The sequence below is a fragment of the Dreissena polymorpha genome, chromosome 8 (genome assembly GCF_020536995.1).
Source record: "Dreissena polymorpha isolate Duluth1 chromosome 8, UMN_Dpol_1.0, whole genome shotgun sequence".
NCBI classification, from domain to species: Eukaryota; Metazoa; Mollusca; class Bivalvia; order Myida; family Dreissenidae; genus Dreissena; species Dreissena polymorpha.
The window spans coordinates 51,911,116-51,938,719 of NC_068362.1; the positions used below are offsets into that span (position 1 = coordinate 51,911,116).

Here is a 27,604-nt window from a genome sequence, read left to right on the forward strand (position 1 = left end):
AGATAAAAAAGACAACGATTCAAAGGCATTCAACGAAATCGAAATAATATTTTAAACCGTTTATTTTACTTCAATAAGAAAAGTCTTCAATAGAGTATTTTAAATTTTAATCATCAGGCAGTTGACTTTACACACAAGAATATTCAAATTCAATCGACATATGTCATATTGTCTCTAAATTTTCGGACACTTTATTTCGGGGGTATTTTGTGTACCTAGATTTCGGAAGAAATAAAAAAGGGGTTAGTGTCTAAGTACTTTTTAACAATTCAGATAAGCAGCAAGGATGTAAGTTCGTTCAATATATTTTTTGTAAGCACAGCAAGACATTCCATAACAATGATTGTTAATCATTTCATTTTAATTAACAATAACTAAACCTTTTTTTTTTCTATACACGCGTATGATTAGGTTACATTACACGAAAGTAATATGACAACGTGATACAATACACATACGTTTCTGTTTTATGTTGATAAATGCATGTTTCTACGCTAGTATAATAATAATTATTTTTTGTTTATGTCATTAACAATTAAAGTGGCCCTGGATATGTACACGAGCTGTAACATCCTCGAAATGTGTATGAAACCTTAATCGTTCAAGCTGATGTATTGTGTTTTCAAATCACCTCTGATGCGGCACCAGCTATTCGTTTGCAGTTTGCTATAGCAGTTTCTTCCGGGCCACGGTCTTTTCATCAAACCATTTGTTGGACCCAGTCTGCTTTCATAAGATTTTCGACTTAAAATCCACACACAAGAAAATTCTTACACCAATACGAAATATAAGCACACGAGAGTGAGAAACAGTGGACAATTAATGAGTGCACTCAACGGAAATTGCAATTAACCCACTTCGTCAATAATAATTATATACACAAGGCCTGCTGTAATCTTTTCGACCTTCAAGACCGACCTTGACATTTAGGTGGCATTGCTGACTTAGGACTAATACACATTCTGCAATATATATATTAGCAATAAAAGTGGATTGGTTTTAGGTAGATTGTCGATCTTAAGTAACGATTGAATAATACAATGATATTTTTATGAACGGCGAAGTTTTTAACAGTTAATTGTCGTTTTTTAAACCACCAATATTTCGTATAAAAAACGAACAACAGTAAATACAAGTTTATGTTACTGTTTATACGGACATCATTATAGTCTAGCAGCTAAAACCCATCCAGCCCATCATATGAGCCGTGTTCTGAGAGAACTGGGCATAATGCATGTGCGTAAAGTCTCGTCCCAGATCAGCCTGTGCAGTCCGCACAGGCTAATCAGGGACGACATTTTCTGCCTACACTGGATTTTCGCTAAGAAGAGACATCATTTAAACGAAAAATTCTCTAAAAGCGGACATTGTCGTCCCTGATTAGCTTGTGCGGACTGCACAGGCAAATCTGGGATGACAATTTACACACAAGCATTATGCCCAGTTATTTCAGAACGCGACACAATTAACAAAATGTAAATAAAATAAGTTAATTATGATTATTATGCGTGTGCTCATTAAAAATACTCAAGCTTTACCATTTGTTTGTAACCAACCATAGAGACGAAGGATCATATTGACCAAGCAAATAACATTATATGACTTTCATTAATGTTTTCCTTCCCTCGAAAAGTCGATTGAATCGAATTGCCTATATCAATAAATTAAATTCCCGAAGCAGATCTGCTGAGAATCTTATTTGCTCTTATGATTAAAATCATTGGAAAAATTTGCTTATTTACATTAACGACACCACCAACAGTGTTCCCCGAAGCGGTTCTCTCTTACTGCGGGATTCATGGAAATGATGAGACAGACTGAATGACATAGCTGTACTCGGAAGAAGACCTAGAAGAGAACAAGGTCAATTAAGAATAAATTCCCAACATCTGCAGGGGACTGTTCTTAATTACACAGCCACATTAAAGCTATGATCACCTCTGCAGACTAGATCAGGCGATCATCTTCCTACTACAAATAGGCCACACTTTACTTAACTTACACATCCACAGCAGATTCCACCTCGTTCCGTTTTTTTCAGGCTCCGTTGTGGAGAAGCCGATTAAACGACTCAAAACATCCTCCGTGTATGCATGGAAATTACTGCTCATTAAAAAGTCATGTCGATCGAGAAGAAGTAGTTCATGTGTAGTTTTCATATTTAGGTTACAGATGCCTAAAACAGAGAAAAGGTTGGCTTATATCTTTTAATGCTTAGATTAACAAGAAATTTTATTTCATGCCCGGATTGTGCTATGGATCAATTGTAATGTTTCAAAGCATTCTACCAAGTGACTGTTCGGTGATCAATTTCCATTCATATTCAAACACGCATTACAAATTTAGCCATAATTAATTAATGTTTGTAAAATTCATTAACAGTGAATTAAAAATGTGATATATGAACATATTGCTTGCATTAACCCTTTCAGTGCGGGAACCGAATTTTGAAGGCCTTTGCAAACAGTTCGGATCCAGATGAGACGCCACAGAACGTGGCGTCTCATCAGCATCCAAATTGTTTGCTATTCTGATATTATTCTTTGAAAAAAATCGAAGAAAATGCTAATTTTAGAAATTCAGTAGACGACATTTTAGCAGACGACAAATTTCCCAGCATGCAAAGGGTTAATTCCAAAAATAATTGAGCCGCGCTTTCAGAAAATGGGGTCTAAAACATGTGCACAAAGTGTCTCCCAGACCGCACAGGATGATCAGGGACGAAACTTTCAGCTTTTATGGTATTTTCTGTTTTGAGGAAGTCTCTTCTTAGATAACCTCCTGCAAAGGCGAAAAATGTCGTCCCTGATTAGCCTGTGCAGAATATACATGCTAATCTGGGACGACACTTTACGCAGATGCATTAAACTCTATTCTCACAGAGCGCGGCTCTTATACTCTGAATATCGTTGATATTTTGGACTAGCCAATATCTTCACTGACACTTGCATGCTGATTTTCTTAAATGATTGCATTCGAAGAGGGTGATTGTGAATTTCCTAAAACAGGTGCTGCGCCATTGATAAACTAGCATAATCACAAGATATTATCATAGTTTGAAAAGGGATTTATGAATTATATCAAAAACAAAACATCACTGACTATGAACCATTTTAAAAATACATATTCTGTTATTGATAATAGAAAACACAGAAAATCATTAACGCTTTTAATAGATAATGTAGCAAAAATGTGTAAACCCCAAGTTTAAACACTGATACACAATTCAAAAGCGGGCAGTGTTAGTTTAAGTGGCCCTTAACATGCAAACAAACAGTGGAGACCTTAATAATGTGTATCAACACTTCTACTATTGAACTGGTTGCTTATATGCTTCAGCATTGAGTCCACGAGCGCCAGCAGTTTAAAATGTTCTTGCATTCCGTGAATCAAATATTGTAATGGTGATACACCTTCCTAGTGTAATATTTAAATTATAAAAATACCATTACGGAGAAAGCAAGCCATATAATTGAGACATGTATATGTTTTTTGTTTTCAATCTCTTTATTGGTCGTATTTACAATTTATCATGACATACACGCTTCGGCTGATTAGGCTGGTACTGGTGGTGATAATGATGAAGATAATCATTGCAGTGGTGGTGATGATGATGATGATGGTGGTGGTGATGATAATGATGATGATGATGATGATGATTATGATGATGATGATGATGAAGACGACGACGACGACGATGATGATGATGATGACGATGATGACGATGATGATGATGATGATGATGATGATGATGATGATGATGATGATGATGATGATGATGACAAAACAAATATTTTTGATATCATGTAGCGTTATGGGGCCTATCTGATTATTACATTCGCTGCATTTTTTCAAGGTTTAGAATTACATTGTGAATGAATTACATTCTTCAACGAATCATTCATATTCATTGTCTTGCCTTGGCAAGTATTGTTGAATACGTACATTAAGTATTGATTGGATTCAACGTGGTATTTAAAACCTCGTCGAATAAAAGGTGACTATTACTTATAATGCAACATTTCAATTGCCCAAAAATTATATGACGAGCTAGGAAGATATAGTCCGTGTCCTTATAATCATCATCATCATTCCCTTGACTGGCAAGACCGTTTGGAGGAGGGGAAAGATGGATGACGATACAGAAATCCTCGTCCAATCAGGTCTGCTGTGGGCTGCTTAGATTAATTCATCCATGTGGAAGGATGTCAACTCTTTACAATTTTGTCTAGCTGTCCTTCTTTGCGCACAGTCTCTCTCAGAGAGTCTTACCTGATGACGTGTCCAAAACGAGCCAGCTTTCGTCGTTTGACGGTCGTCAGTAGGGGCTCTTGTGAGCCAAGAAGTGTTGCAGTCATGAAGAGTGAAGCGTCTAGGTCTCGTAGCCGTACATAAGGTTGGCTACTACGACGGATGTGTAGAACCTGTACTTAGTGGGACAGCCGATGGACCCTCTTGTTCACAACCCGCTCAGTCTGGCCATCGCTGCGATTGCCATGTCAATTTTTATTCAGACCTCAGCGATAATGGTGCCATCCTTGAACAGGGTTGCTCCCAAGTACATTAAGCTGGTAACATATTCCAGCATCTTGCAGCAAATAACATTATTGGCGTCAGTTATTTGAACATTTTAAAGTATAAGGTCAATGTAGTTTTGTCTTTTGTGAAAGTGACTCCTTTATTTCTTTATTGCATTAACAAATTGCTCGGTTTCCAGTTTCAAGACACACGATCAATACGTTTTGTCAAAACAATATTTTATTGCTTAGAATAGACAGGAAGACAATGTGCTCTGTGGTCATATGTCACAGGATGTTCGACAGTTGAAATGAATTAATGAAGAGCAAACAAAATGCTCTGGTATACAGGAAGGAATGTGTGGTTCACCTTTGTTTGTAGTCACATTCGATTAACTCTTGTTTGACAAAGACCAGTTTGTGTCGTAAATCCATGACAGGGCATGGTGATATTTGTCCTTTAAAGCAAAACACTTGCATCTGACCTTGAAATAAAATACATATTAATCATATAGATGCAATTTGAAAGTGTGCAAAATTGTCATTAAATCTATAGCCTAGTTAGCAAGTAATTACTTATTTTTCAAACGGTACCGCTTTTAACACCGAAAGAAGGATTTCTATACGTATACGTTCATTCCGACGAACATGATTATTTTTAAGTTTTAAACAGCAAAAAACGGATTTCTACATTGTAGCCAACATATATATTCTAATTGGCATAAATAAAATTAAATCTATAGCCTAGTTATCAAGTAATTTATTATTTTTCAAACGGTACCGCTTTTAAAACCGAAAGAATGATTTCTATACGTATACGTCCATTTGGACAAACGCGATTATATTTAAGTTTTTAAACGCAAAAAGACGGATTTCTACCTTGTTACCACCAGATTAATTCTAAATGGCATGCCCGGGTAGATAAAATTAAATTTATAGCCTAGTTAGCAAGTAATTTATTATTTTTCAAACGGTACCGCTTTTAAAACCGAAAGTAGGATTTCTAGACGTATACATCCATTTCGACAACCGCGATTATTTTTAGTTTTAAAGCGCAAAAATGACGGATTTCTTCCGTGTAACCAACAGATGTATTCTAATTGGCATAGATAAAATATGTTTTTTTTCTTATTTATACTTAAATTTACGATGCCAATTAAGTTGTATGCCTTTAACTGTGTACTCATAATCGGTTAAGCGTTAAGGTCAATATTCGCTCTTCCACGCATTACGTGCAACTTAATAGCGTTCGACTTAGTTTTCACTGTACCTACATACTGCTTAAAACAAAGGGTTTTTACTGGCATGACATACAGTACGAATACATCGAAATTACTTTAAATCAACACTCAATGCAAACATTCAATCCCCACGTTAGCATTGTAATACAAAACAGGACGATTCACCTTATCACAATCAGAGATTCAACAACTGTGAAGTATTGGTATAAGTTTATAAATATTTACAGCATAATTAATATGTTATATAATTCATACATAAATGTGCTCAACGAATGTGAAACGCTGACTAACTGAATGTCAAGTGACAAGCAACTTTGGAAAAGAAATGGTTAATGAGTCTTCAGAAACTATTGCATTCACGTCAAGTTATTTCTAACAGAATTCACAACACGTCTGATAGACATACACCTGGTTGAATTAACAACACATTGGAAATATTGAGTACAAGTTTGCATTTTTTCGCTTTAAAACCATATTCGAAAATTCTGAGAATGTAGAGATTATAGATAACATAAATCACGTACAGTATGGCAAGCGGTTCGACGCATAATCCCAAGAAACTAGGTTTCTCATGAGAACCTAGGTTCTCAAAATGAGAACCTAGGTTCTCGCTTGAAGATTGCACATGGCGTCAAGAACCCAAGTTTTCAAATGAGAACCTAGGTTTTCATGAAAACCTCGGTTCTTATTTGAAAACCTAGGTTCTCATGAGAACCTAGGTTCTCATTTGAAAACCTAGGTTTTCATGAGAACCTAGGTTCTCAGAATGAGAACCTAGGTTTTCATAAGAAACCTAGTTTCTTGGGATTATGCGTCTAACTGCTTGCCATATCCGTGGTTTTCATTTGGGAACCATAGGTTCTCTGAGAACCTAGGTTCTCTGAGAACCTAGGTTTTCAGAGAACCTAGGTTCTCTTGAGAACCTAGGTTCTCATTATGAGAACCAAGGTTCTCATAGAACCTAGGTTCTCATGAGAACCTAGGTTCTTTGAAAACCTAGGTTCTCTGAGAACCTAGGTTCTCTGAAAACCTAGGTTCTCTGAAAACCTAGGTTCTCTGAGAACCTAGGTTCTCTGAGAACCTAGGTTTTCAGATCCCTAGGTTTTCAGAATTACGCGTCGGACGGCGTAAACTTGCTCGTTTGGAATACGGGACACATTATTCAGGGCGCAGGATCAATGGGGTTCACATATAATTACACACGGGCTGGACAGAATGAAAACACGCCGTTAAGAACTTTATTTTTGCAGATATCTCAAGTTATTGAAATATGTTTGCAAAGTCTTTAGCGCATAAGTTTTTCTTGCAATGTTGCCGATATCTTACGATTGAATAATACATTATTACACATAATCAATAGAGATAAAACTTTATACCATAATGATTGCTTCCTACATGTAGGTCACAGACATACTTAAAATAGAAAACTACCGTACAGTCGTTTGAGGCCCGAACAAGGGAACTGAATATTTGAAACTCATTCAATGCTGTAACAATGTATTATGTAACGATTGATCTGAATTTTTATTCTCAAAATAATATTAACAATTAAAGATGTATTTCATAAACAGTTCAATTCTTTATTAACGTGTTCAGACCAATGTCGACCGATTACTTTACTAATTTCATTCCTCAAGAACACCCATGCACGGAAACATGAACAAGAAGCGGTCACCGACGGCGAATGCCTGTTGTCACAAATATTCAACAGATAAGTTTCGTAGAATATTACTGAGCATTGTCTGACATTGTTCAGAAAATGCTCTTGGGGAGAAACATTCACGGTTTCACGCCTATTTCTATTCGTTTTACACATATGCCGCCAGCGTGTACCAAGCAATGGGAGACAACTGGAGGTTAATTATGGCAAGCGGTTCGACGCATAATACCAAGAAACTAGGTCTCTCATGAGAACCTAGGTTCTCATGAGAACCTAGGTTTATGAAATCCCAAGAAACCAGGTTTCTCACGAGAACCTAGGTTCTCATGAGAACCTAGGTTCTCATGAGAACCAAGGTTTATGAAATCCCAAGAAACCAGGTTTCTCATGAGAACCTAGGTTCTCATAGACATTCTGAGAACTTAAGTTCTCGTTTGGTATCCTAGGTTTTCACAAGAACCTAGGTTCTCATTTGAAAACCTAGGTTCTCATGAGAATCAAGGTTCTCATTTGAAAACCTAGGTTTTCATGAGAGCCTAGGTTCTCATTTTGAGAACCTAGGTTCTCATTGTGAGAACCTAGGTTCTCATGAGAAACCTAGTTTCTTGGGATTATGCGTCGAACCGCTCGCCATAGTACAGACTCTGCCAAAGATCAGATTGCCTTCGCATACATTTTGGACAAGGAAGGCATTGTAATATATTGCGAAAAAAAACCACACGTTTGCGTTCCGCAGCCGCAAAGAAATAGAAGGCGGGTACTATGTCCTGTTGATGAACAGCCCCTACAGACATTTGCAAATATATACAGTCTGTTTTATCACACAGGATTATTATAGCATATTTAATTTCGTTAATTTAATAAATATGAAAGGAAAGACGTATCATGTTAGATTAGCCAAGCATATTACTCAAGCTTTTAATATGACATTTTTTTATGAACGCAGCAATTAAATGAAGCAAATGAATAGCATCTCTCCTACATAATTACTTTATATCTGCCAAGGGTCTTTGGACACATTTTACTGACGGTAATTTTCTCATAAGTACCGATTTCAATTAGTGACGATTTTAAATAGTACAGACATGTATGCTTTTCATGTTAAAAACTACGTATTGTGCTTGAAGTTTGTTATAATTTTAAATCGTGGCTTAACAACTGTCTTGTTCGAGATTTACTTGGGACATGCCATGGATCTTTTATTTCTAAATTGCGCCCTAGATTAGTAAGGAAATAAATCTTATTTGCCTGCAAAAAACGTAGTTGTTATAAGCCATTATTCCATAAAATTCTCAACAATGAACATTTCATAATCAATTCCATTGTTTGTCAAATAATGATGAGCAATTATACCATTGGTACGTTATTTAATGTTAAATCAATACATAATTAAATTAAACACGTGATATGTGAAAACATGCATGCAGCGCGCAATAAATGTATGCTGATTTCAAAGGTCAATGTAAAACACGTATATCTCATATTTTCGCATGATATAGTGTCCATTATTCACGAGGCAATTTTAAAATAAATTCCGAACGTATTTGAAATTTCAAATAAGCATTCAACTAGTATTACTAGCTCAAAAGCCAATATCTGACAGAGAGATTAATTGAGTCGCGTTCTGAGAAAACTGGGCATAATGCATGTGCGTAAAGTGTCGTCCCAGATTACAACACATTTCGCCTATATTGGATGTTTGCTAAGAAGAGACTTCATTTAAACGGAAAAAGGTCATAAAAGCGGAAATTGTCGTCCCTGATTAGCCTGTGCGCACTGCACAGGCTAATCTGGGACGAAACTTTACGCACATGCATTATACCCAGTTTTCTCAGAACACGACTAATTTGATCACACTATTTTTACTAACCATCAATACAGACAAAGGAGCAAATTTACCGGAAAGATTATTTGTATTATGATCGTCATCGACTTAGCCCTTCCCACGAAGACTCCTTTACATCTAATTGCCAACATCAATAATTTAAATTCCCAAAGCCATTATCATAAGAATCTTATTTACTGATAGAATTTAAATTAATGTTTAACAGTTAATTTACATTTAGGATATTTAGGACATGGGTCAGAGGTTTGAAACTAATGGAAAAGGGATGGTTGTTTTTCTTTAATATACTTAATAATTGTACTAATTTCTTTAAATTAAAAAAAGTTAATAACATTCGCTAACCATGTGTTGTCACTGTATGTGATAAAGGCACATTAATACTGAAGATTCATTTATTTTCGTTTACATGATCAATCGTGGATTCGTTAAATATGGCATATTCGTCGGATATTAAATTCGGTGATTTTCTAATTTGGGCAAAAAAAGTTAAAAAAGCTAACACTTTGCATCTGTTTTCGTCTATTCTTACGCCTCTTAAAATATGCTAAAACAACTACGTGTCAGTTATCAGCAGTATCCAATTTTATTGTCTAAATGTCTCGATCATGCCCTGATCGTCACACTAACGTATGTACCCCTGTGTCCAATCAGCGTAGGTACCATTGACCTTAGGAACAAATGTATGGATACCGCTTAACCCATTTATGCCTAGTGGACTCTCCCATCCTTCTAAATTGGATCAATTTATTTCCAAAATTAGGGATGTCTTGTACATTTGTTTATATGTTTACAATTTTTCTAACAGAAATTTACTAGTATTTAAGCAAACAGCGCAGACCGTGATGAGACGCCGCATCATGCGGCGTCTCATCTGGGTCTACGCTGTTTGCAAAGGTTTTTATCTAGAAGCTATGCATAAATGGGTTAATACATGTATGTGCAAAAACATTAAACATGGAGAAAATATCAACGGAAAAAGACTAGTGCACGCTAATCCTTTTTCCGCTTAGTTTTCCCTCTGGATTGGCAAATAAAGCGTGTTTGTTTGTTTTTTAAACGTTATATTCAATTTTAAATATAGATGTGATACTTACAAAGTTTACTTTAAATCATTTAAAACCCTGATTAAAGCAAATTATTGCATTATATAGTATTAAGCGCGTATAATAAGAAGTGGACGTTAGCTTTAAATGTAATCGATGCACTATTTGATGTCGTCTGCTTCACAATTAATAAAACCATTCTGACGTAATTATCTGTGATCACAATCGCTCTTGCACAGGAAGAATGGATATACAATGTACACAATTATGATTTGGACTATAATTATTTGCCATAAACAAATACAATTTGTTTAACATGAACAAACAAATTTTTTTAGTTAGAGGAAAATCATTATACAGCGGCTACAATCCTGTCTCTTTCAGATGTTTTTACCCTAAATTTATCAAAAAAATAATATATGTCTGATACTTGGAGCTTATAAGCCTGAATGTTTAGATTGAACGTTAAAATCGTCTGTACAGCGCGAACTATAATCATCTATGATAACCCAAAGACCTATAGATAACAAACCAGAAGAAAATAATCAATTTAAAGTATTTGGCATTATACAGTGTTGGTACTATTTTAACTAATTCTTCTGTTGTACAAGATTGCTGTCAAACGTGTTTTTGTTCTTTTTGATAAACTTTTTCATTTTTCATCCCAAATAGATTAAGTCAGATTTTTATGCTTGGTGATATGTTAATCTAGGTATGAATAAACTAAACTGGAGGAAAATGTTCATTTTAAAGGATTTCGGCCTTGTACAAAAATGGTACAATTTCAAGCTCGTTTACCCTATTATACACACATGTCGTCAAAGGTGCTTTGGTTCATTGTGAAAAACTTCGTCATTATTCACCTCAAATCGAAGAAATAAGATTTTTATTCTGGGTAATATGTTTATCTTGGTATGAATAAAAAACAAGATGAACGTACAATGTATGGGTTTAAATTCTCATTTAATATCTTTTATTAGTATTACCAGTTTTCCTGTCAATGTTACACATGCAAGTTAATATACAAACATATTTTAACAGATAGCTGTGAGATTACTATTAAAACACAAACAAAAGCTGTGAGATGACTATAATTCGCCGGCCGCGGCCACTGATCACACAATTAAAATCAATCATTCAACGCAAACTGATAATTGAAGTTAGGATCCCTTCTTTTAATTAACTCTCAAGAATAAAGAAAAAAGACACAAAGCATCTTCTTCAGTTCGCTAATTGATTCGACGATTAACACGCGCGTGAAATGTTGTTGTTTTTTTCTTTTCGCGAAATCCTAGCCCACGATACTGAAAGCTTAATTTAATTACCAAAAGAAAAAAAACTGGATTACAAACAAAACTTTAATATCCTATAACTCATGAATAAGATCTAAATAAAAAGAGAATTAAACAATTGAAAAAATCTACACAATCAATATTGAAATAAGTCTAACTGAAACCGTTTTTGGATCGAACGATCATAGCATTTATTATACTGTAATGTTGTTTTAATCAGAGACCTAGATCTATTTGTCCACATATATCTATCCGTTTTGAAATAATAATATTTTATAAGGTTTTAACTGTTTGAAATACCAAATTATACAAGAATATTTCATCAGCAAAAGCCTTTCAAATAAACTATTCAACAGCATTCTCGCCGCGATTTGGAAGTTCTTAGCGCTATTTCTTCAACGATCGCGGCATTATAAATTCTTATTGTAGGTAAATAAAATCGAGATTTTATTTAAAAAAAACATATTTACTCATGTTTCTATGAAACTTTATTTTATAAAAATCGCATCATTATTGACCAAGTTACAACCGCCTTTCATAGCGCCGTAACATTTTCGCATAACTTTGCTCGATAATCGTAGCCGTTGCTACTGACGCGTCGCTATCTTATCGCAATCGTGATTCACCGGCTATCTCCGGACTACTCCGATTGATTCATGGAATAAATCGTCTGCTGATCCTCAGTGTACTTATCGGTTTCTCGATCACGTGACCCCGCCGAGAGATAGCCCGATAAGGCGCGAAGTTTCCAATCTGTGTTATCTATAGGTCTTTGGAAAACCACATCCCTGCCTAAATCGTTAAGGTCATCCTTGTATGAGGACAAAATGCGCGCAATATACCTTTACTCAGCTAAGAAGCCAATGCTATACTCATAATTACACTATGCATGACGTTATTGACAACTGACTTTACACGTTGACGACAGGCGTCTATAGTCCAGTCAGCGTAGCCGAAAAAAGGAACAACTTAGACAAAATTGCAAAAGTTTTTCATTTATACTTTTTTGCTTCTTAGGTACCTCTTCTATACCATACTAAAAGTCCCAGCATGGGGAATGCGCATAACCTCAGAAAAATTGGTTTGAACATTACCACCCTTTTAGTATTTAGGAAGGAACTTCATATTTATTCAATTGTTAAACATGTAAAATAAGGCTATGCAAACGGTTTAAAATAGTATTTATGTATTTTATTTGATATTATGAGTTTCTTAAGCTTATTGATGAAAAGAAAACACGCCATGAAAGCTTTGCACTCTGTGTGAATTGACTAAAGTCTAAACTCATTCCACACTTGCTTTGACATATTCATTCAAAAGCATTTCAAGCATAAATCTGCATGGTTGTTATGACACAAGAACAATCAAGTGAATGGTACGTCATTGAATATGCATATTGTTAACAAGGCAAGAGAAGGCCCAGACAGCCATTAATAATCGAGGGTGTGGACCTTGCTTTGTTGAATGATAAAACATGTCAATATATATCACAATAGTTGGAAAGCACTGCTGTCCATGGTAATATTATATTTGGTTTATGATAAACATTAAACCATTGTTTTAATGACAAGGTCGGAATAAGAGTGTTTAGGTAGTGACTAATTTTAAGATTATGTCTTCAATATTCGTTTCAATAACATTTTAAAATTTTCTTAATGTTTTTTTATTTGTGTGCATTCCCAACAACCGAAATAAATCATCATCATCATCATCATCATCATCAACATCATCATCATCATCATCATCATCATCATCATCATCATCATCATCATCCAGTCCAAGCAGTATTATAATCTTTCGAATTATTAAATTTCATGTGTTTTATTATTGTTCATTTACATCATAAAAATGCATGGCTAATTGCCCTTTTCCATCAATATTAGCCCTATGATGATCAGAATCATGGTTCACCATCAATATTAGCCCTATGATGATCACAATCATGGTTCACCATGATTCTATGAAATCCTATGACCATGAATTCTCTTGGTCATTATAATCGTGTCAACCTGTTTGGAAATGGAATTAGGGCGGCATCAAACCACGGTTCAATGTCCAATGTTTAACATAGAAAATATTGCATGACCAGACTAAAAGAATAATCACGGCCTTCAAAATATCACCAAACCGGCAATATGCCACAGCATGGTTGACCTTGTATAAAACATGGTCATTTCAAAATTAAACATAGTCTTTTAAACATGCTTGACCACAGCTTGTCTGTGTACAGTTCCAATGTGTATTACATCATTAGCATATGTTGCAAAGTGAAGTCGAACACCTTAAGTGAGCATGGTATGTTTGTGCATTACTGTCTACACACAAAATGCTGTAGTATTATTATCATTGCTTTACTTATAGTTTCAGAAGGTACATCTGAAAAATGAAAATTAAAAAAGTATACAATTTACATTTGCAATTTTTATTTTTGTATAGAATATTAAATAACGACAGAAAAATAATTCTTTTAAAAAATAATCCAATTTCAAATTATGTAACCATGGAAACCGTATTTTAAAATGTTGTAAAATGACACAAATAAAATGTTTGTATGTGTCGAAATAAGTATCCAATGCTTTAATGGAATAAAATGGCATACTATTGCTGCATATTGTTCACTTGCTAGTGTTTGTCTTATATTAATGCTTTTTTTCAGCATATTTGCGGAAATATGATTCCTTTTGCACTAAACAGCGGTATTACGTTGAGGTCAATATCTATTTTTTTGCATTTTGTTTCTAAAAGATAGTGGAAATAAAATATGTAAAAACCTGAAAATGTGATTTTTGAACCATAATACCCATTTTCCCTGCCACTGCCATATCAAGATGATAAATGAGATGAACATTGATTCTAACTCTATTGCATAATAACGAATTCCGTTTATACCATTTATACGGGCTTGATCGATGTCAGTGGCATTAGCAAATCGAGTTTTCTTGCACTTTTTTAAAGCTAGGAAATGTTCCACATAATAAGCCAGCTTGAAAACAAAGAAGTTCAAATCAGGCGGGCATCAGATCGATACCGAGCGCACGTATTTCGAAGTCTACTACGTTTTTCCGCTGCTGTGGATTGTTTATGTGTTTTCATGGAGTGTTTTTTGCACAAGAAGCTATAAATCAATCGTACTAGACTCGCGAAAGTTTGGACGATTTTAGAACTAACTTAAATTTTCAGTATTTATATATTTTTTTCCACATACTTGAAAAACAACACAACACATTTCATTTCCGACACTGACCTCTCTTTAAATTAGTTCTCAGAAATGATAAAGATACAATCATAATATTAAATTTTAAGTTATAAGAAAAATCAATTACTGTTATATTACATGCACAACTATTGTATCGAATATTAAGGTGATAATTTGAGATAATTATCCACGTGAGCAATATAACTAAATATTGCTTTTTTCTAAGTAAATAAATACATATTTTGTGAGGTCAAAAATAAAAAATACAATATACAAAATGTGTGTATGATTATTTGGAATAAAACTAAAGAATAAACGCTAAGCAACGCGAAATATAATCGATAGTTTTCATGCAACGTTATTGATTTACAATGTTGAAAGGCTTTTCATTTAAACTAAATGTCGCTATGCCAGAACGTTTCTTTGAAGTATTTGATCCATCGTCTTTTAAATGTTTATGTTTTTTCCCCATATTCATACCATCAGAGATGGATTCTACATATTGAACAGAAAAACTGACGAATAGTCGATGACGTCATTGATAAGCTTCTTGATAAATGCGGAAAGTGGGTTCTGGTACTGCCGTACTAAAACGCCGCTTTCATTACCGTTAAATAAAGCAAATCTGAAATTATATTAGGTTTTTGGCATGTTTATTCAACCTACAACGTTCTGCATGCACAATCAGCTCTTGGGTACATTTGTACCGGGTATGCGAACAGAGTAACTTCTTAAACTAAAACAAAAACATTTAAGCCATGGTAATATTTTGATATTGACATACACATACATGCTCGGTCTACTTTCAAATATTCTATCTCCCAAGTTGACTGAGGCATAAACCGTCCCGCTCAGAAGCAAAGTGAAAACAGCTGATGCAACCAGCATAAAACCAGAACATCATGATGCAACCAGCATAAAACCAGAACATCATGATGCAACCAGCATACAACCAGAACATCATGATGCAACCAGCATAAAACCAGAACATCATGCGAATAACTCGCAGTCTGTTCAGTTTTTATGTAATTTAGGATTGGAAATAAAGCCGCCTTTAAAACTTGATTTCATTTAGAAAGGTTTTTAATTAAATATGACTTTAAGGAACTTCAAACGGGTCAAATGCGTGTAACAGGATAAACCGTCTACCGAATGCAGTGCGCAGCCACTGAACATTGTCGTGTTATCCTCATGGGTACCAATTTTACACTTGGCTTGAGCAGACCAAACGGTGGATACAGTCTTGCTAAAAAAAATTGCAGTAAATCGACAAATTGATTTCTTCAACTATTTACTGCACAATACACATCACAGAGACGAAACATAGATTGCTTTATTATTGGTTGCTTAGCGGAGGCAGAGTGAATAGTAATTGAAGTGTTCATAACTAAAACATCGATCGGAAAACTTGCATTTGTCAAACAGGATAGCATGCCCAAAGAAAGTTTCCAAAGAAAAATTAAGAAGATCAAAGGGAATTGTTTAAGCATAATTGAAATAATCTTAGTATAGTTATAGCAGATGAAATGTCACTTGCGTGCCCACAAAAGATCATTTACATAAAACAAGTGTTTATTAAAATGTATAAAGTACAAATTAATCATAATATAATATGCAAAATGCCCATATTTGACATACGTCAACTCTGTGTTACCTCAACCGAGATAGCAGGTGTAGCAAGCAATTGGCCTCCGTCACAATCAGAATTCGATAGGTGAACGGAAGACTGTTGTAACAGTTCTCCGTTCAGCCCTCGATTAGCAATATTGATATCAGGCCTCTTACTGAAACCATGATCTGCCAATTTGTGACAACTGTTTAAAGCGGCATGCAGCCTCCGATAACTGTACATTTACGTCAACTTATTTAACAGTTGGAAAATAAGGACGTTGCAGTCCTGACAAGAATTCCGGGTAAGCGTGGGTTTGTACGCACCCATAGTTTTAATGATATAGTTTTCTATATCCGATTGTATGTTTTTATCAGACGCAAATAACGTTGCAAAACAGCTCACTAACACTCTAACAGTATCTCTTTTTGTTTCATCAAATGCGTTGTGTTTCGAATTCTCATTATTCATGCCAAAAATTTTCACCAGCATTCAATTTCGTATAAACAATTCGGGTCTCAACTTATCCCTAGGTAAATGTACAAGCGACATGTTACTGTTATAAACCCTTAGCACTTGAATAATTGCATATTTAAAAAAAACATTTACATCAAAACACACAAAGCAAATAAAAGAAAGTACTTTGTATACAAGTCAATACGATGAGAAATGTGTATGTATCGCCATGTATTTAATAGGTAATTGGTTACCTGCTAAAAATAACAGTCAAATGGGTATCAACAACAGTTCATTTCCTTATATAGTTTATGTAGGCTCATAATTTCTATATATTCATATATTGTTCCTGAAAACAAGTTTTGCAATCAATTGCCAACATATCATGGTTTGTGATAAGTACACATTATCTCTTTTTTTTTTAAATAACAAGAGATGTGTTCGTCAGAAACACAATGCCCCCTATTGCGCCGCTTTGAAGCCATATATTTGACCTTTGACCTTGAAGGATGACCTTGACCTTTCACCACTCAAAATGTGCAGCTCTATGAGATACACATGCATGCCAAATATCAAGTTGCTATCTTCAATAATGCAAAAGTTATTGCAAAACTTTAACCAAGGTTAAAGTTTTGGGACACACACAATGAATGAATGACAGACAGACAGGCCAAAAACAATATGCCCCTGATCTTTCGATCCGGTGGCATAAAAAACAACAACTTAATTTTAACCTTTTAAAGTCTGAACAAGAGTTTAATCCAAATGCATTAAGTGCTTTGCATACAATATACTGTAGAATCAAACATATTGAAATAGCCATACATTATTCATGTTTAAACATTAAAATACATGCTTGCAGCTTAATTTAGACTCCCCATGCAGCAAGGCTACTATATTATTTTACAACTTATTAAGGGCACAGTTTATTAATACAAGTACATACACATATAATGTATGGCCAATTTGTTTAAGCAATATCAACACTATTTTCAGGTTCTGTATTTTTTTAATGCGCACAAGCTGTCAATACTTCCATTTCAATTAATACAAAATCAAATGGTAAACCAAGTTTTGGCCTCACTTAAAAAGGTATATATTTCCTTTTAAACAGTGCGTGAATTTCCAAAGTTAGACAGCCTCATAAAACATTCCTAAGGAAAAAACAACAGCAAAAGCACAATTTTATGATGTATACACTGTTTTTCATTTATAATATTTATTATAAATTTATTCAAAATTATAATTGATACACCTGAGTGTTGTAAATGCATGCACTAAATACAATAAGTAATTAAAGTAACATCAATACTCAAAATCAACAAATATTTTGCAAAATGTTTTGTAATATTTAACCCATAAAAAGTCAGTGTTCCTTATACATACAGCCTAACTTTCAACGCTAGATGTGGTATGGTAACATAGACATAACAAGATATTAAATGCTTGTTTAAAAAAAAATAAAAAATTGCACAATATATTCCATTTTAATTTCCTGCAGCAATATCTATTCATACGACACACAAACACTAACTTAGTACATGAACATGTGTTTAATATATATTGTCCCACACAAAAAAGAGCTTTTTGTATCTTGTTAAATATATGTTACCAGACCACATCTAGCATTGAAACTTTGGCTATTGTTATAAGGAACATAGAGTTTAATGTGTTTACTTTATTTTTTGAGATATTGTACGAAATATTTTTTGATTTTGAGTGTTCATGGGCTTTTAAGGCTAGAATGTTGACACGAGACTTCAACATATGAGGTAGCATAAGACTATAAAACAATAATAAATAAACAACATAAATAATAAATAAGATTACACTTATAATTTATTTTTTCAACCTGATATATTGTTAGATTGTAAGTAGTTTTACCCAGTGTCTGTCCAATACTTCCCCTGTGTCTGTCCAATACTTCCCCTGTGTCTGTCCAATACTTCCCCTGTGTCTGTCCAATACTTCCCCTGTGTCTGTCCAATACTTCCCCTGTGTCTGTCCAATACTTCCCCTGTGTCTGTCCAATACTTCCCCTGTGTCTGTCCAATAATTCCCCTGTGTCTGTCCAATAATTCCCCTGTGTCTGTCCAATACATTCTGCTTTAAAGCACTTGTATCTGCTTCAATAACACATTTGGCAATTCCAATCAATACTAATAAATAAAATAATCTAATAAAGTACTACTAATGGTTCCACTGTCGTAAAATGTCCCTAACACCATGTGGGATAAAATCTTGACAGACGATAACAACAGCAAAATAATTTTTACATCCTGATCAACATCTGCATATATAGGTTAAAAATTGTTTTCACTTATTATATAAAAATCACATTTAGTAAATATCAAACAATTTCTTAAAGCGGGTATATACGATTTTGTATATGTGTTTAATTGTAATATATTGATAAAATATGTTACAATAACACAAAATAGGCAAGAAAAATTACACATTAAAGCCGAATTTCATAAAATGCAGCAAAGACAAAATAGCGCCCCGAGCCGATAGTGACGTACATATTTTCCTACAATAACCGAAGCATTCGTCTTTGTATTAGGATCGGAGATAGTGTTCGTGTGTCGTATGAATAGATACCGTTGCAGGAATTCAAATAAACCGTTTAACTAAGTTTAGATGCACATCGTACATGTATGGTATACATGCTGGCGAATTCGGCTGTACAGCCGTTTTCAATTTCAGAATTAAATATCTGGCTTATTTCGCATTTTTCGACACATGTTCTTCTTAACTTTTATTTTAATTTATATTGAAATATATATATAATAAGTTTTTTACACAGTTAATATAAATTCATAAATATTTGACAAAATCGTATATACCCGCTTTAAGTTGTATAATATTAAATTATTGTCAAGCATTAATTTTTTTAAAGTTTCCCATCAAAATGACCTTATTCAAATACTGCAGAATATACTGTGGTTGAATAAAGCAGTATAAAACTTGTTTAAGCAACAAAATTATGGAGGAAGCCACCAGTTTCAGTTTCATGGTAGCAGCACAGCAAATGGGCTCTTTACCGTATTATCTTACTGTCTTTATATGGCATGTCAACTATTTTAATTCAAGTTGGTATTGCTAGTGTTTTTTTATTCTAAACAATACGTTTTTTCCAATTGCTATTTGAGCCACTGGCTACAATTAAGTATCAGGCTAAAGAAATATCCATTGGGTTCCACTTCTTTTCTTCCTAAAACCCTAATAAAATAACTAAAATATGAAGAAATCTTACGAAATATAGTAAATTTGTCCAAAACAAAATTGAGCCGGGGGGGGGGGGGGCCCTGCTTTAAAAGGGCCAATTCTACCTTAATTATTCATAATTGAATTGTCACACTACTTAAGTGTTAATTGATGCCCAATTTATATCAACACCTTTAAATAATTGTGTGTACATCAAACTCACATGTTGTCAGTCCAGACTCAGTTTGCTGTACTCATTGCATGCATACACATCCCTGCATACCAATACAAGCTATTTGAGGCTATAGTTAAACTGGTTTCCAAATTTCTCGGAGATTTTTTTCAAAGCATCAGCATCAAGGGCATTGCTGACCTTCCTTAATGTGGCCCTGCAAACAGAGCATCAATATGGTGAACAGCGTTTAATTTACTATGTTCAATAAAGGGGAAATAAACCCTTTTAACCCTTTGCATGCTGGGAATTTTGTCTACTGCTAAAATGTTGTCTGCTGAATTTCTAAAATAAGCATTTTCTACAATTTTTTTAAAGAATACTATCAGAATAGCAAACAGTTTGGATCCTGATCAGACGCCACGTTTTGTGGCTTCTGATCAGGACCAAAACTGTTTGCAAAGGCCTTTAAAATTCGGTTCCAGCACTAAAAGAGTTAAAGTTGTTAATGTTTGCAATTACCATCATTTTCAAACATATTTTTAACATCCCCAAAAATAAAGGGGAAATATCGGACAAGGACATTTGTAAGAAATCATATTTAAGAAACACCAAATTGATGTTTAGCATGTACTCTTAGAAGCCAAATCACACTGCCCTAAAAACAAAGGATATTCCAATGAAATATTCTAACCGTATTTCCAATAATAAAATTTTTGCTTGACTGATTTATGATTGGTAGAACTTAAAAAATTGATAGGTTATATGTTTACCAAGTGCCTCTTCAATGCAACAAATAAATAGTAATACTCGCATGCATTCTATGTTCAACCTCCACTGTATACATGTTGTGTATCATTACGTTCAATAAATGATATACTATTTCTTGGAATATGTCAGTACCTTCTTCCTTCACATTTTGGTAATGGTTTCTGCAGATCATAAATATTTTGAATGCCATAATTATGTTGTGTCAGTACAGAACAACCATAAACTTCATTTTTATGTACATTATTCATACTAACACTATTCAATTTGTGTTCGGTCTTCAAACTACATTCTTGTCAATATTCTGAAAAAAAATAGCATGCAAAAACACAATCTGTCCTGGCGGTGTCTTTTATCTGATGGGGCATATTGAGCATTAATTAAAAAACGAAATATAATCTGGGGATCATATGCTGTTTAAATGTTGCTTTATTTGCTGCTTCCTGGTTTTATTTTAGCCAGCGTGATTATTATTATGCAAATGTGGTTAACAATTCAATTGTAGAACCATAAAATACTGAATAGAGGGTTATTGATTAGATGTACTTTGATATTCATACTAAACCAAGCAAGTGTGTAATATGATGGAAGCAGTATGAAAACTTAATGTTTATTACTGTTACACACAAAAACTTGTATAAACATCTTGTATTAAATGTCAATCCAAATATAGGGATGAAAATAAATAGCAAATGGTATTTATTTACCCTGAAAATATTCATTTATTATTTAAATAGATGATTTAAATATATTATGAGAAAAACATGCAACAAAAAACACACATATACGGTGTATTTAATATCAAATGTACACTGAATACAGCGCAGGAGGCATTTATAATACTAATTTAATACAGAGAAAAGTGTTCACTCTTTCCAAATAATTTGCTTAAACAGACTTACTTCATAGGTTGTTTGTACAAATTGACTCCATTTTGTTTATGTTACTCAACACAACGATTGTATACAAATTCTATTTAAAATTCTAGAGTGCATTTAAATGACAAATTTTAAAGATGCATAATGTCTAAGTACCAAAATGTATCATTAGTTATACGTTCCATTCATTTCCTTGTAATTTTTTACATGACCTTAATTTCCAGCAACAAACTGACCACATACATCAATTTACTATGCAAAAAAGTCCTAAGATCTTTAATAAAAGACCCCGTTATGTATTTATTTATTTATTTATTATTTATGTATTTATGAACTTAACCTGTTAAATATCTTGGCCTCCAGTCGGGTCCGGCTAGTTTCCTTTTCTCGGACGTCGGTAAGATTTGGGTACTTTCGTTTACGGGTCCTCTTGCCTTTTCCCTTCCCCTTGGATCCTTGGGCCCCATCAGAGTCACTGTCTTCAAAGCCCTCCTCTGTATCAGAACAAGGGGCCATATTTGTATTATTTAGCCACTCTCTGAGACAAGGAGGTTTCATGCATGTGCCTAACGTTTAGTCCCAGATAAGCCTACGCAGTCTGTACAGGCTAACCAGGGTCAACACTTTCCACTTTTATGGTTTTTTTGGCATAACTCTTTCAGTGCGGGAACCGAATTTTGAAGGCCTGTGCAAACAGTTTGGATCCAGATGAGACGCCACAGAACGTGGCGTCTCATCAGGATCCAAACTGTTTGCTATTCTAATAGTATTCTTTGAAAAAAATCGAAGAAAATGCTAATTTTAGAAATTTAGCAGACAACATTTTAGCAGACGACAAATTTCCCAGCATGCAACAGGCTTATCTGGGACATCGATGGGACATTGATTTACGCACATTCATTAAGCCCCGTTTTCCCAGAGCAAGACTCAATTCTAAGATACATCTTTATTATAGAAATCAATAAAATGAACAAAAATGAGGAAGAACCAGTAGAAAGTCACTCTAAGATGACCTTCCAGGCATCCAATCAGAGCTTTGCTTCCATGGTATTGATAGTGAAAGTAGCCATAATTCCAAAGTGCATTTTGAAACACATAATTTTGTAACCCTAACTGATAATTTTGAGTATAAACTTTGTATTATAAATGCTGCAATGCAATACTGTAAGTTTGAAAACTCTGGCATGAGGAACATCCTTTTGTTAATTGTTAATTAAGGAAATAATTGATCAAGTTGTAAGTTACGTCAAAAACTAAATATGATAATGCTTCTTGAAAAAGAACTTAAAGATAATCATTTACATAAGTGTTTTTTTTTTTAAACTTTCATTAGCATTTCCTGATGAAGTGATCATGCCCTTATTCAGACTGGACCATTTCCATAAAGGTTTCCATCAAAGAAATGTATTTGTGTATGATTGTATGTTCTCTTTTGGCAATAAATCTGGCTAAAAATATTTACAAAGAAATGTGTTATGATAAATATTATATTATGCAGCTTTTTTTTTCAAAACAATAATGAAACAAGAGTTCCCTCGTAGACATATGCCCCCCAAACAAGGCTTTGAACTAGTGACCCCAACTTCAATAGGGGTCATCTACTGTCCAAGGTTGATGCACATGTGAAGTATCAACTCAATTGTTCAATTTGTTGACGAGTTATTGATGGGAAACAATTTTCATACTTATTGTTACAGTGACCTTGACCTTTGACCTAGTGACCCCCATTTCAGTAGGGGTCATCTACTGTCCACGGCCAATCCACATGGGAAGTATCAAGCCACTCGGTCGATTCTTTGATGAGTTATTGATCAGAAACGATTTTCCCACTTAAAGTGACTATGACCTTTGACCAAGTGACCCCAATATCAATAGGGGTCAACTACTGTCCAAGTCCAATTCACATGGGAAGTATTAAGCCCATCAATCAATTCATTGATGAGTTATTGATCGGAAACGATTTTCCCACTTATTGTGACAGTGAAATTTCAATACGGGTCATCTACTGTCCAAGGCCAATGCACATGTGAAGTTTTAAGCCAATCAGTCAATTCGTTGATGAGTTATTGATTGGAAAAGAACTGGTCTACCGACAGACGGACATCCAGCAGAGCAATATACCCCCTCTTCTTTGAAGAGGGGCATTATAATTTACAGACAAAGACTTAACAGAAAATTAAATATTATTTATTATTTTAACAAGTCAAAATTTCAGTTAGATACTTCAACTGTTCGTCAATGCAAATATTGAAACGTTTCATCTTTGACATTTAATATGTCTATAAACAAATAGCACAGTGTACCTATCTGTTTGAGAATTCTCTCCCTTGAAAGCCTCTCGATATCATCTGCTTCAGTAGGCTGACCTCCCTTGTCACGGCCAATGATTCGACCATGGAATGGACACTGAATGATGAGTAAATTGGTTTGGCTTAAGCAGCCAATCAGGAGCTCTGTTTTACATCAAGAAATTACTTCCTTACAAACAATATAGGAATAATGAAACTGCAGATACATTATCACAAGAATAATCCTTTTTTACCATCCATTATATGTTTTATTTTATTCTGGTGACCTTTTTTCCTATACAATGCAGGATTAAATATAAACAAGAGGGCCTGAAAGGCCCAAAGTTGCTCATCTGAGATTCAAAGGAACTGACCTGTTCTGTGCAGCCCAAGATGTCATTAGAACAAAATGTTCTTACTAACTTTCATGACTAGTGAACACCCTGGCAGCCACGTTTTTCAACAGACCAGAACCATTTTCATACACATCCAAGATATCATTTAAACAAATATACTGACAAAGTTTCATGAAGATTCATAAGTCCATATAAGGAAAAATGCCCAGCCCACTGGTGGCCATGTTTTTCAAGCCATTTTCAAACTTGTCCAAAATATCATTTCTGACAAAGTTTCATGATGATCGTACAATAAATACAGCTTCTAGAGTGTTAACAAGGTTTAACTCTAGCTATATAAGGAAAAATGCCACGCACCTTTGGCGGCCATGTTTTTCCACCAACCGGAACCATTTTCGAACTCATCCAAGATATCATTGGGACAAATCATCTGACCAAGTTTCATGATGATCGGACAATAAATCTGGCCTCTAGAGTGTTAACAAGGTTTTACAAAAGCATGATATATAGCCATATAAGGAAAAATGCCCCGCCCCCTGGTGGCCATGTTTTTTAAGCAACCAAAACCATTTTCAAACTCATCAAAGATATCATTAGGACAAATCTTCTGACCAAGTTTCATGAAGATCAGAAATTAAATCTGGCCTCTAGAGTTTTAACAAGGTTTTACTATAGCCATATAAGGAAAAATGCTCCGCCCCCTGGCGGCAATGTTTTTCAACCAACCGGCATCATTTTTGACCTCGTCCAAGATATTTTTGGGATCAATCTTCTGACCAAGTTTCATGAAGATCGGACAATAAATGTGGCCTCTAGAGTGTTAACAAGATTTTACTATAGCCATATATAGCCAAATAAGGAAAAATGCCCCTCCCCTTGGAAGCCATATTTTTCAAGCAAACGTAATCATTTTCGAACTCATCATTGATATCATTGAGACCAATCTTCTGACCAAATTTCATGAAGATTGGACAATTAATGTGGCCTCTAGAGTGTTCATAATGTTTTACTATAGCCATATATAGCCATATAAGGAAAAATGCCCCGCCCCTTGGCAGCCATGATTTTCAAGCAAACATAACCATTTTTGAAGATATCCAAGATATCATACAGACCAATCTTCTGACCAAATTTCATGAAGATTGGACAATAAATGTGGCCTCTATAGAGTGTTAACAAGGTTTTACTATAGCCATATAAGGAAAACTGCCCCGCCCCCTGGCGGCCATGATTTTTCACCTATCTGGACCATTTTTAAACTCGTCCGAGATATCAATGAAACCAATGTTTTGACTAAGTTTCATGATGATTGGGCAAAAATTGTGACTTCTAGAGTGTTCACAAGGTTTTTCTATAGCCATATAAGGAATACTGCCCCGCCCCCTGGCGGCCATGTATTTCAACGGACCTGAACCATTTTTGAACTCAACCAACATATCATTTAGACAAACATTTTGACAAAGTAACATGAAGATTGGGCATCAAATGTGACTTCTACAGTGTTCATAAGGTTTTTCTTTTTTTTGACCTAGTGACCTAGTTTTTGACCCAGCTTGACCCAGTTTCGAACTCAATCGAGGTATCAATGGGACAAATGTTCTGACCAACTTTCATGAAGATCAGACAATAAATGTGGCCTCTAGAGTGTTCACAAGGCAAAATGTTGACGACAGACGATGCACGACGGACAAAAGGCGATCACAAAAGCTCACCATAAGCACGTTGTGCTCAGGTGAGCTAAAAAACTTTTAAACGCATATACTTAAACTTTCAAAAAAATTAAATGCTTTAACACTCCTAACAGTAGCATACACATGTTTTTAATGACATATATGTAACTTTAATCCAAATGAATGAAATCCCCCCCCAAAAAAAAACAAACAACATTCCTTATCAAGGAATACTGTACTACCTTCTCCCTGTCCATGCGTTCACACAGTTTCCCATTTGAAAGCGGCGCCCTGCACTTCCACTTGATTGGCTCCAGGTGGCCGACGTAAGTGAACGTTCTGCGGGTGAGAGAAGCGACTTCCTCCGAGGGACCAGCACTCTCCAGACCCTCGTCTTGCTCCCTCTCGGGCACCCAGAATCTACCGGCGTTTTCATACCTGGGACAGATCTTCTTTTCAACATTTTGGGTACTTGACCAATAGCCGTTATCTTGAGAATGATAGGGTAATTTTACATTCAATTAGGAAAATGTATCATTCTTTGATAAATAACATTTTAAGAACTATTGATAAAATAGAAATCCTGAAAAAAATGAATCAGTAAAATTGTTACAACAACTTATGTTTTAACACCTTTTTAACCAAATGTCTTATAGTCAAACCATCAAATGTTGGAACATTTGGGATGGTATTGAGAAAAAAGATATGTTTTGCCATTGGGAATATAAATCAATAATGACTTAATCACTAGATGACTATGTATGACTATAATCACCTAAAAGAGCCCTGTGAACGTATAACTGCCTAGCTCTCATTAAGTTTTTTCAACCAAAATTTTCAATAAGCAATTCAAAATCCTATGTTATAGATATTCTGATTCATAAACACCCTGTACTCTCAGTAAAGGTACAGAAGGTCCTTAAAAATGGGAACAAATACAGGACCTCCTCTCTTTATTTTTAATGGGCCTACTATCAGCTACAAAATATAGCATTCAAACTATTGAAACCTGGTTTTGCACCATGTTATAATTCAAGAACATGTAAGTGTTCCAAAAACAAGTACCCAATCCAGTGTTTTTTATTGTATAAATGTAGACCCATTTCCAATGGAAATAGGCATATATTTTTCCCAAATGGGACCTTACACATTCACAATTGGAAGTTTCCAAAAAAGATCTTTTTAATAATAAGTCTAAACATGTCCATTATCTCCATATCCATCTCTATAAGTTGAATCTTAGAAAATATAATATTGAAATCAATGTTATCATCAATTTTTAAATATTTGTAAGCATAAAATTAACAACATCAATTTTCCAATTTTATTAAAAAGATGCGATATTTCCCAATCTAAAAAAGGGACCCGGCCCATTCCCAAATGGTGAAAAAAATCACACTGCGAT

At 34.6% G+C, this 27,604-nt stretch overlaps 1 protein-coding gene across 1 annotated transcript in view; it reads right to left on the minus strand.

Moving 5' to 3' along the window:
* Positions 1–16,073: 16,073 nt before the first annotated feature.
* The window catches only part of LOC127840815 (UV-stimulated scaffold protein A-like), a 34,824-nt gene continuing 23,293 nt past the window's right edge, over positions 16,074–27,604 (minus strand). The window contains exons 11-14 of the mRNA XM_052369232.1: positions 26,442–26,637; positions 24,189–24,291; positions 22,226–22,379; positions 16,074–20,456 (exon numbers count right to left, since the gene is read on the minus strand). Coding sequence (XP_052225192.1) covers positions 20,360–20,456; positions 22,226–22,379; positions 24,189–24,291; positions 26,442–26,637 — 550 coding nt within the window. The 3' untranslated portion in view covers positions 16,074–20,359. The remainder of the gene's footprint in view (positions 20,457–22,225; positions 22,380–24,188; positions 24,292–26,441; positions 26,638–27,604) is intronic.